The sequence below is a fragment of the Pseudomyrmex gracilis genome, unplaced genomic scaffold (genome assembly GCF_002006095.1).
Source record: "Pseudomyrmex gracilis isolate BER0280 unplaced genomic scaffold, ASM200609v1 scaffold_2754, whole genome shotgun sequence".
Taxonomy (NCBI): Eukaryota; Metazoa; Arthropoda; class Insecta; order Hymenoptera; family Formicidae; genus Pseudomyrmex; species Pseudomyrmex gracilis.
Window position 1 is genome coordinate 280 of NW_018023338.1, and position 12,347 is coordinate 12,626.

At 30.0% G+C, this 12,347-nt stretch overlaps 2 protein-coding genes across 8 annotated transcripts; both read left to right on the forward strand.

Moving 5' to 3' along the window:
- Positions 1-2,085: 2,085 nt before the first annotated feature.
- Positions 2,086-8,393, forward strand: LOC109862961. Of its 7 annotated transcripts, none has more exons than XM_020443128.1 (12): positions 2,086-2,442; positions 3,352-3,540; positions 3,673-3,974; positions 4,230-4,440; positions 5,661-6,008; positions 6,160-6,297; positions 6,471-6,626; positions 6,718-6,873; positions 6,982-7,106; positions 7,288-7,465; positions 7,735-7,828; positions 8,136-8,393. In XM_020443128.1, the coding sequence occupies exons 1-12, from the start codon at positions 2,238-2,240 to the stop codon at positions 8,230-8,232; spliced, it is 2,199 nt and encodes a 732-aa protein (XP_020298717.1). In that variant the 5' UTR covers positions 2,086-2,237; the 3' UTR covers positions 8,233-8,393. The 7 variants fall into 7 exon arrangements, with proteins under 7 accessions (XP_020298717.1, XP_020298719.1, XP_020298718.1 ...); XM_020443130.1 differs by having other exon boundaries at positions 7,747-7,828; XM_020443129.1 differs by having other exon boundaries at positions 6,163-6,297.
- Positions 8,394-9,007: 614 nt separating this feature from the next.
- Positions 9,008-10,325, forward strand: LOC109862962. Its single transcript, XM_020443136.1, has 4 exons — positions 9,008-9,038; positions 9,220-9,397; positions 9,667-9,760; positions 10,068-10,325. Exons 2-4 carry the CDS (start codon positions 9,271-9,273, stop codon positions 10,162-10,164), a joined length of 318 nt encoding a protein of 105 aa, XP_020298725.1. The 5' UTR covers positions 9,008-9,038; positions 9,220-9,270; the 3' UTR covers positions 10,165-10,325.
- Positions 10,326-12,347: the final 2,022 nt, after the last annotated feature.

Sequence of the window (12,347 nt, forward strand, 5' to 3'; positions counted from 1 at the left end):
TATTCAAAATATATCTATATCAAATAATTGTACTAAGTTGTTTTCTGTTATTCTTCCCAAAAAACCTATTTCTAAACTCCTCAAACATTTTTATAAACATTTTATTCTACATTAAATATCCATCGAAAACTCTCGTAGAATTTTCTCGAAGTTTCTCGCGCGAACAAGTACGCGCAGGTTTAACGGTCCCGAGTCATAAACCGTTTTTTGTCTTTAAAAACTTATGTTCTCATCGGCACGCACGTGTCAACCCGCACGTACAAGTTCGCGCAGATGAAAATCGTTCAGAAAAAATCCGGACACATAAATTCATTTTTTATATTACATCCGTGACTTTCTAGTCACAGTCTTGCGACGCCTGCTTTGATTTCTATTTTGCCTAGACGCCCTCAACAATGCTTCACGCTCATTGGGAGCCCTAAGTGCCCAGACGTTCATTGGTCCTTCCTTGGGAGCCCTATCATCCCCATCAACTACCCCTGAACCTCGCTCATTAAGAGCCATAAGTGCCCAGACGCTGATTGATTCTTCTCGGGACCGATGCCACCCCCGCCCTTATACTTCCTCACTCAACCGACGCCAACTTGCTCTCATACATGTTTGAACGCACGAGGCAACAACATCGGAGCGCCGCCATTGCCAGTAGCAGCCACGCTTGAAAACGGATTTTGATAAATAAATATATACTTGTTTAATAAAGAATTCTTTTACTCGAGAACATTCTCGAACTTTCTTCCCACACAAATTCCTCAACAAAAAAATTTAAAATACGCATTTTTAAAAAATTATAAAAATTTAAAAAAAATTTAAAAAAAATTTATAGGGTCATGAATCATGTCACTTTTCCATCCCCTCCAGTGGGCGTGGCCAATCACCACCAAGAGAGAGAGGGAAAACCACCCTAAAGGGGCAATGGCGCAGGAAGTAGTGGGAAGGCCAGGTGGAGGGGGTTTTAAATAAGTGCCCACATACTACTGGCAATTCTACGGTTAGAGATATTTAAATCATAGTATTTGTATAAATAAATACAGTTCATGTTATAATACGAGAACATCTAATTTTTATCATTATACGTAATAAACTGCAAAACAATTGTTTTTATCTTTTTCATCACACGTACCAAATTCCCATTAAACATATTCAATAGTCATGAAAGTATGGACGTTAAATAAAAGTTTAATAATCGTTATATCGATGGGAATCGGTGCTCATATCTGTATAATTATAAATGGTTCATATATAATCTCTTAATACATGTGTTAGAATAATAAATGTTTGTAACAACACTACATCCATATATGATGTTTGATGCTTTCATGATGTGATTTACAAATTTCGGAAAATGGATTGCAATAAATCAGAAAGTACAAAACAATCAAGTTTGTGTTTTATTAAGATGTGTTCATGTTATTATTATAAACAAATTTTAGACTAATTGTAAGCAAACTTTCACACTTATAAAAAGTACCGTATGATGTCATTAAGTTTTACGGTTTTGACATCTTTTAAGGATCTAGTGCCAATCTACGAGTAAAACATTATTCAAAATCCCCTGCACATTTGTCGATAAATGTTGTCGACTTATCACTAAGAGTTCTAATGCGTCAGTTAAATTTAGCAGATATAGAATTGTTATCGCAGATTCATAAAAGGAAGTATGGTTTCCTTTTCGCCAATTTCTGTGTTTAACTTATTACAATGACAGTCCAATTGTCGCTTTAACAGTGCGAAGTTTGCAAATACATTTGACTTATCGTTGGTCAAATAATTTAACATATTTTTTGTTAACAATTTTTTATTTAATCTTTGAAGTTTTAAATCATGTGATAGTAAAGCTATTATTCTTTGTGTTGGTATTTTATCTTTCTTCTTGATTTTAAATAAACAGAAAACATTTATTGTACAAATATACGTCGCGACGTGTCGTGTGAAATATACTATCCACGCTGCGGTTACTTTATAAAACCATCATACAAAAAATTTTGTTTACTATCACAATTAAAAATTGAACATAAAAAAATCATGGTTTATTCAAAGTTTATTAATAAATATTTGCTGTACTTTTGTTTTTATTAATGTGTTACAATAAAAGTATATATAAAATTTATAGTAGAAAGTATATATGTAGATATAAAATATCTGAATACTTTCACTGTTTTGATACGATTCTTATTGTCCGATAATTTTGTTTACCGCTTATAAAGATCGACTGTAAAAGTAAAACATAGTTACTGACAATGCAAAGAATGTTATGGGTTTTACTTTTTGCTGCTCAGATATTCTGTAGTTGTGGAAAAGTAATTCTTTTACGTGGAGAATCATATCATATTAATTCAAATGTAAGTGAGAGAAAATATATATGTCTGTCAAAAGATGACGGCGGCGCACTTGTAGTNAATGACGATATAAAACAATATCAGCAAGGAACTCTTACTTCTAAGCGTAAGTTATAACGTTCTTATAACATATACAAAATTACCATTTATAGTTTTATAACTAAACTCTTTAACATAAAGTTTCTTTACACAATGTTTCATTTTTTCGTATACGATTTTCTTTTACGCTTAAACACACGTTTCGAACATTCTGTATAAATCAATTATACTGTAACTTAAATTTCGAAATTGATATTTTTATTTGAAGTAATACCTAAATCTTAATATATTATTATATTTTTTTTTAGATTGTATATTTATAATTTACAGAAAAGACAAATAGAGAGAGAGAGCTCCAAAGATTTTAAAGTTCAAGTTGGGAGGCAGTTGAAGCAAGACACGGATGTTGTTGTACAAACACGTGAAGGTGATTTTTATTTCATGATGTAATGTGTATGTATAATGTGACAACATTTTGACCTTCGGTTTAGGTCACACACACGGCCTCAATTTGCACAGTGACACGGAGAATCTAGACAAATCATATTTACCATTTGTTGTTAATACAGCTTAAACTCTCCTTTGCGCATGCTTCGACTTATGAATTCACTGTTCATTTTGATATACTTTCCAAATTTCAATCAGTCATTGACAGCGCATGTGTTAATATATCTTCATCACGTTGCACGACGATTTTAATAACAGCATATTACTGTAAGTTTACATATTAATTTTACAATGCGCATATTTTTAACCCAAATTTTTTTGTTTCTTTGCAATTTATTGTTTTTATATTGAATTTGTAGAAAGACTTTGATAAAGACCTAAATTGAAGGTTGAAACGTTGTCACATTATACACATTACATCATGAAATAAATGTCACTTTCACTTGTTTACACAACAACATTCGTGTCATGCTTCACCTGCCTCCCATCTTGAACTATACACTTATTTTAAACAAGCATATTATTGCAGCAATTATCGAAAAGTCTCAGAATACACTTAAATACAATACTTGGATAAATTGCAAACTGCCAGAACTTGCACAAAACTCTACAAAACTTAACAAACCAAACTGTTTAGAATCTTGGTCTCTAGAAAACTGGAGTCTCACGGATTCTTCGGAAACATTTATGGGTCCGGTATTTGATCAACGATGGGAAGGTAGATTTACAATATCTCAAAAGTTTTATCAATTCTTAATTAAAAATATTTAAGTCATTGCGTCATTCTATGTTTGTAAAGTGTAAATATAATGTTATTGTTTGAAATTATATATATACTTCCTACTCGTAGACTTTCTCGAATTGAAGCAAAACTTTTTTTGGTACGACTTTTCAACGGCAGGTGCGGCGTCTATTTCAATTCGTTCAAGGCGGGACATACAGATTTTTATCTGTCTCATTAATAAGAGCAAAGAATCGTATACAGATGATGATGTGTGGAAGAATTGTTTTCGGATACTATTAAAATACAAGACAAAATCCAGCATCGAATTCTGCAAATTTGTTTCTATGCAAAAGTTTCCTAATACTAGTATATGGGATTTAAAGTCTATCAATCACAATTGCTCTTCCTCCATCACAACTTGCGAAAAAGTAAGATATACGTAAAATATAGCTTCCTAGTTATGCAGTTCTTATGTTTTTTTTTCTACATTATCAAAAAACTTTTTAATCAAACCTGAACAAAAAATGCTTGTAATTGAGATATAAGTGATTAAATGTAATACTTTTTTATGACGTTGTTAAAAAAGAAAAAATCATGTAAAGAATAAAAGTTCAGAGAACATGATCTAAACAAAATAATTAGATACGCAGTATATTTAACTAAAGTATTTACAATTATTTCAGTGGATGTCATTATCTGCGACTGAATGGCGAACGTTCGTCATTTCATGGGATTTCTGGAAAAGAAATATTTCTGTTTATGGTACTAATAACGAAGTGCTTACATTTGAAGCAGAACAGATTGACTTAACTTCAGAAGAATATGTTGACTTATTTTGTCTTTCTACATTAAATTTTTACGACCATCGAACATCGTTGTATCGCATTCATTACTGTAAGTATATTTATTCAAAACAATAACGTTTTTTAATTATTACTGTACTGTACTTTCTTCTAACCAAACAAAAACACAAAATACAACAAATTTGTGATCTGACAAGTGCAAATAGATTCTTTCGAAGAAGTTTTGTCTGCCACACACGTATCTGGTATTTACAATAAGTATCTAACGACATATTCGTGACGAAACAAGTTTAAAGAAGCCCAAAATAATAATTTATTCATATTGTGTATACGTGTGCGATATTATATTACAAAGACCACAAGAGAAGATCTTGATAAATCACATTCCCGTGATTTTAGAGAAGAGCGATTTGAAAAACTATTGCTATTGCTGTGTCATATTTATGCATATTTAAAACCAATCAAATCCTATAGTCAAAACATTGTTTTTCTGTAACTAAATAAAACATCGATATTACAACGTCAACTGTGTTTTCATGCTTTTAGTGGTCTGCACGCATTTCTCAATTTTAAATTTTTAAGCATTTTCCACATTCAAGTGGATTTCACATTATATATTTCTAAAATAATAATTTTAAAAAACATTTACTCACATATCACTACTTTGTATAAAAAGTATTTTTCGTGGTTACATGATTTAATCAAACAGTGCAAAATATAAAAACGATACTTTTATCTCTTTTATACTTTACAATAAGCCTATAAATAAAGAAACATTTTCCAATCGCTTCACATTAGACATTATTTAAATTGCTGTAGTTCGACCGCAAATTATCGGTTAAAAAACATTCACCAACATTTTCAAGCTTGCAATGTGTACTTGAACGTGCATTGAACTGTTGTTTGAGAATATTATACGTTCATAATTCTCATCTAAAAAACACACGATTTTGTTTGTTAAAATTATATCATTCTCACTATTCTGCTTGCTTATAGAAAAAAATTGTACCGAATACTTTATCGCAAATATCTCAAAATACAACAATTTATGAACGTAATGTACTTTGTCAAAGTTTTAATTTTCTCTACTTAAATCACGCAAAAATAAATACTATAAAGAACAAAATAAACTATAAAGAACAAAATGTCTTTTTCTGGCTAAAAACTTTAAAAGTAAAAAGGTTTAAAAATTTTTCTATATTATTTGATATTATACACTTCAATACTTAAAATGCTTTTTTTTATTTCTTGCAATGATATCTTGCTTATTGACTTTCAAAACTTGATAAAATTTTTAATATTGTGTTTCAGACTCTTTCCTGTATACAGTTGACAAGAATGCAGTTTTAACAACTAGTTATTATATACCTAATACTCAGAAGATATGCATACAATTATTATTAGGCTTATGTGCAGAATGTGATGCAGACGTTGCGATAATTGATTCCAAAAGATTAAAAATATTACAATCTGTAACAGCCACAGGCTCAGTAAATGCTGCGATTCATGGCTTACCTATGTGGCAACTCGTTAAATTTGATGGATATTTTTCCATAAACACTATTGGTGCGGTAAAAATCCGCGTAATACCTAAACTCACGAAGCTTACTCACAATCCGTTGTGGGCAATAGGTGATCTTCGTGAATGTCCCAATAAAGGTAAAAATATATATATGCATACAGTTTTGATTTTGTATATTTATATGTAACATTAAAATATGTATTAAGAGAAATACTTAAACTTCCTAAAAAAGTGTCACTACTATTTTTTTATACAAATTTGTTTTTATGGGTTATATTTTTNTATTAGAAGTTTTGAGAACAACAGTTCTTACACAACGATACTATGAGTTAATTCCGTTGCCCAATGTTACATGCCAAAAATTACTTTTCAACGAAAGTACCGTCGTAAGTTCTCTGTCGACAGCATCAAACAGCGTGAACTTAGGTATTTATCTACTTTCAAATTATTANATGTAAAAGTTTATATGTTACTATTAGTACAAATTTTTGTATTATGATTTTTCAAATAGCACAATACAATAATGTTGTAGTTGTAATTGATACCATTCTATAATACATTGTATACAAAATAATTGCATTCCTATGATCATCTCACAGATGATAAAATTTGTCATGAGGGAACTATTGGGCCAGANTGTTCCTTTTCCTGCACACTTGATCTAAACAGTATTTTTAACTGCAGAGGAACTGCAATTTGTTACAACACTGGTTGCTTATGTTCTTCAGGATTTCAAGGCGATACATGTGCTAATGGTAAGTAAATTGAAAGAAGTAACTTACAATTTTGTTGTATATTAATATAACACATGTAATACATATNGATACTAAATACATGTAATTGCAGTATGTGACGAGAATTCGTATGGATATAATTGTATAAAAAAATGTGGTTTTTGTAAACCTACTGACACTTTTAAATGTAACAGAGTAACTGGAGAATGTATAAGCGGATGTAATGATACCTCAGAATTAAAATACGTGCCACCTTTGTGTCACATAGGTAATTTCTGACTTTTACTGATACAGTACATTGATTATATTAGTCAGAAACTTCTGTTAATTTTATAATTGCTGTTAGACAAACAAATGAGCTATATTTCTTTTTAAGGCATAAAAAAGCTCACAGTACCTGAAATTGTTTCCGTTACTTCAACAAGCATTCGTACTAAACTTCCTATAGTGTGGAAAGAAGAATACGAACAAATAACAATAAAGTATTTCTTCACTCTTACGGTAAATAATAATTTCTTCCTAATTTCTTTTATACTAATCGAAAAAGTAGTTTTTTTTTTATGATTCCTTATTATCGAAGTACCAAAAACGTTTTTTAATCTAAGATCTATAAGTTTAACCATTGTTCTACACATTCAAAAGAAAAAAAATGAAATAAATGTTTTGTTGGTTTTTTTTACAGGGAGAAAATAATTACACTTTTACACAATCATGGAATAGACTGTTTCAAAATATGACACATTTGATAGGATATTTTACTCATTTAAATCCTGGTTCTGTTTATTCAGTCAAATGCACATTACTTGCAGAGAATGTAACAATTGAAAGCAACTGGCAAACTGTGAAAACTGATTGCAAACGTAAGTCTCGATATTTTTTTTCTTGTGTATGGATCCTTACACGCTTGCGTAAAACACGTACACCGCATTATTTTTGCGACTTTGCAAGACAATCACAACAAAAGTTTACGTAATAAAGTATTACTTTATATTTAACTATGTGCACAAATTACTTCATATTTGTTACCATATTAACCTTCTTTATGTATTTATATTTAGTGTACTATGATAGGTATATTTCACGCAAGATGATAAAAATAAAATTATTATTCTTGTCTGAATTTGCATAGGAATTGTTTCAGATTCAATGGCTTACGAATTGTGGTTACTTCCAATATTATTGTTTATCATAATTGCTACTGGTATTTTTTATATGTATCGAAGGTAGTGTATGTTATGTATCTTTTAAAAAAATGATACTATAGAAAGGTAAATGCATATGTTTTAAATTACGAATTAAAGACTCTTAGGCTGTGAAAGTGTTACGCAAAATGTTTTTAAATCAGTGTTTATGTTAATCAATTTTTTTAGTCTTTTCTAAATGCCTTCATGTTAGGAAGCAATAGTGAAAAGAAGGATATAATGATATATTTATTTTATTTACAAAGTAGTATTTATTACAATATGTATAATGTTTAGATTAATTTTATTTACAAAGCAGTGTTTATTGCAATGTGTATAATGTTTACAGAAGAAGACGTCAAGTGGTGAAACAGATAATGGTGCAAAACGAGATGGAAATGTGGCAAAATACTGAGAGAACAACTGTTAAACTTTTCAGTACTTAGTAATACTTAGATTGTCAGTAATATTAAGAATAGTAACAAAGGTTTACTGATTTATCGATGACAATTAAAATAAAAACGAAATTAACATCTGGCTAATATTCTTGGTATCTAATGTCATCTTAAAAAATTATGTGGGGTGTGCTATAAACAATATTTCTTTAAAAAACTTTTATAATATATTGTAATAAATATATACGGCTCCTACAAAATAAAAACCGTAATTTTGTTTAAATTCAGTATGTGTGTTTATTCTTGCTTTTAATATTTTAATATAACAATGGCGAGCAATTTTTTAGTATAATATGTGGCTGACGTTATCTTTCTTTTTTTTTAAGCAGAAAAGTTGTTTGTATGTCAAATAATATTTGTCGTGTTGTCTCGCAAGAGAAAGAACAGACGGTAGTGTTTCGCGCCAAGTTCATGTGTATTTCGACTGTGACTCAGGTACCCGAGTCGGGCAGTTCATTCAGCAATATTAAGTGGATCCTAAACTGACGGTCAAATTTTGTCGATTTACCGATTGAGTGTTTACAGCTTTTGGCGTCAGATTGTAATAATATTCGCTTAATATATAAAAAGTTATGCAGTTTGTACGTAAAAACCAACTGCGTCCTGTTTTCGGAACAACATAAAGAACAATATAGAGCTCTCAGAAATGCGTTTAGAAGCCTAATATGAATAAATAGTGTGCGTGAATATTTTCAGAACAATATTGGAATACACACACTATTTATTCATCATTTCACGCACATTATTTATTTACACTAANCGAACAAATAACAATAAAGTATTTCTTCACTCTTACGGTAAATAATAATTTCTTCCTAATTTCTTTTATACTAATCGAAAAAGTAGTTTTTTTTTTATGATTCCTTATTATCGAAGTACCAAAAACGTTTTTTAATCTAAGATCTATAAGTTTAACCATTGTTCTACACATTCAAAAGAAAAAAAATGAAATAAATGTTTTGTTGGTTTTTTTTACAGGGAGAAAATAATTACACTTTTACACAATCATGGAATAGACTGTTTCAAAATATGACACATTTGATAGGATATTTTACTCATTTAAATCCTGGTTCTGTTTATTCAGTCAAATGCACATTACTTGCAGAGAATGTAACAATTGAAAGCAACTGGCAAACTGTGAAAACTGATTGCAAACGTAAGTCTCGATATTTTTTTTCTTGTGTATGGATCCTTACACGCTTGCGTAAAACACGTACACCGCATTATTTTTGCGACTTTGCAAGACAATCACAACAAAAGTTTACGTAATAAAGTATTACTTTATATTTAACTATGTGCACAAATTACTTCATATTTGTTACCATATTAACCTTCTTTATGTATTTATATTTAGTGTACTATGATAGGTATATTTCACGCAAGATGATAAAAATAAAATTATTATTCTTGTCTGAATTTGCATAGGAATTGTTTCAGATTCAATGGCTTACGAATTGTGGTTACTTCCAATATTATTGTTTATCATAATTGCTACTGGTATTTTTTATATGTATCGAAGGTAGTGTATGTTATGTATCTTTTAAAAAAATGATACTATAGAAAGGTAAATGCATATGTTTTAAATTACGAATTAAAGACTCTTAGGCTGTGAAAGTGTTACGCAAAATGTTTTTAAATCAGTGTTTATGTTAATCAATTTTTTTAGTCTTTTCTAAATGCCTTCATGTTAGGAAGCAATAGTGAAAAGAAGGATATAATGATATATTTATTTTATTTACAAAGTAGTATTTATTACAATATGTATAATGTTTAGATTAATTTTATTTACAAAGCAGTGTTTATTGCAATGTGTATAATGTTTACAGAAGAAGACGTCAAGTGGTGAAACAGATAATGGTGCAAAACGAGATGGAAATGTGGCAAAATACTGAGAGAACAACTGTTAAACTTTTCAGTACTTAGTAATACTTAGATTGTCAGTAATATTAAGAATAGTAACAAAGGTTTACTGATTTATCGATGACAATTAAAATAAAAACGAAATTAACATCTGGCTAATATTCTTGGTATCTAATGTCATCTTAAAAAATTATGTGGGGTGTGCTATAAACAATATTTCTTTAAAAAACTTTTATAATATATTGTAATAAATATATACGGCTCCTACAAAATAAAAACCGTAATTTTGTTTAAATTCAGTATGTGTGTTTATTCTTGCTTTTAATATTTTAATATAACAATGGCGAGCAATTTTTTAGTATAATATGTGGCTGACGTTATCTTTCTTTTTTTTTAAGCAGAAAAGTTGTTTGTATGTCAAATAATATTTGTCGTGTTGTCTCGCAAGAGAAAGAACAGACGGTAGTGTTTCGCGCCAAGTTCATGTGTATTTCGACTGTGACTCAGGTACCCGAGTCGGGCAGTTCATTCAGCAATATTAAGTGGATCCTAAACTGACGGTCAAATTTTGTCGATTTACCGATTGAGTGTTTACAGCTTTTGGCGTCAGATTGTAATAATATTCGCTTAATATATAAAAAGTTATGCAGTTTGTACGTAAAAACCAACTGCGTCCTGTTTTCGGAACAACATAAAGAACAATATAGAGCTCTCAGAAATGCGTTTAGAAGCCTAATATGAATAAATAGTGTGCGTGAATATTTTCAGAACAATATTGGAATACACACACTATTTATTCATCATTTCACGCACATTATTTATTTACACTAACCTTCTAAAAACAGGTTTGAGAGCTCTATATTGTTCTTTATGTTGTTCCGAAAACGGGACGCAGTTGGTTTTCTACGTACAAACTGCACAACTTTTTATATTAAAGAATTATTACGACGATCTGACGCCATACACCGTAAATTCAGTCTATGAAATAGATTCACTTTAAGATCCCCTTAAGAGGGTCCTGGACCGTCCTGTTATTACCGATCGAAATAATTCGTATTAAGAGGTGTTTTTTGTAATTATTGCTCGGATAGGAAAACGGCTCTACAGAATTAAAGAAAATAATAAAATATATTTTGGAGACTTTTCAATATATCAAAAATGTGACAAAAAATTGTGATGTTAATTGTAAATCAAAAAGTTTTGGTACATTTTTGATATATTGAAAAGTCTCCGAAATACATTTTATTATTTTCTTTAATTCTGTGGAGCCGTTTTTCTATCCGAGCAATAATTACGAAAAACACCTCTTAATACAAATTATTTCGATCGGTAATAACAGGACGGTCCAGGACCCTCTTAAGAGGATGCTGAACCGTCCTGTTTTACCTTCATGTCGTATTTGGAATTGTGTGTGAAAACTATGAATCGGAATAAAAACTGCTTCTCCAGAAATAAAGAAAATATAGTAAAAAATGGGATAAAGCCTAAAAATTTAAGAAAAACAAAAAAAAGTTTTTAGACTGTTATTACAGAAACTACATTTTTACTTTATATGCAANATTGTCCATATACATCTAGATAAAAATATCATTATCTCAATCTAGAAACATAGACGAATAGTTTGAGTGCTTCAAAAAAGATTTTGAAGCCTTGTGAGACAAGAAAAATTCCAAATACGATTAGTACAATTTTAGCAGAATCGTCAGAGAGAAAGATATTTATACATACATATATATGTATACAGAAATACATATATATTTATTATACACATATATACATATATATATTTTTTTTATATATACACACATAAACGTATAAATACACACATATACATATATATCGTTTTTTATTACACTTAAGATGTCACACATAGTTAAATAGAATTACCTACATTCACACACACATTTGTATATCAAATAAATAATTATATAAAGTATAATTAATCCACTATATATACGCCACTATAATCAAAGTACAAATGTTAATTAATCAATCGTTCGAATACATATTTATTTAAGAAATTCGGGGTAATAGGGAGAGAGGCGACATTTGAGATCCGTGAAATTCAGCCTGGTGCTGAAATAGTAAAATAGGTGAAGGGTGCATTTCGCGAAATTCACAGATACGCGACAAATTTATCGAAGCCGAATGATTACGTTGGGGTGTAGTTCGACTTCCCGACTTTGACCAACGGTGCAGCGGGTCTTTCTTTTCGTCCTGCGCGTGACTTGACTCACGAGAATATT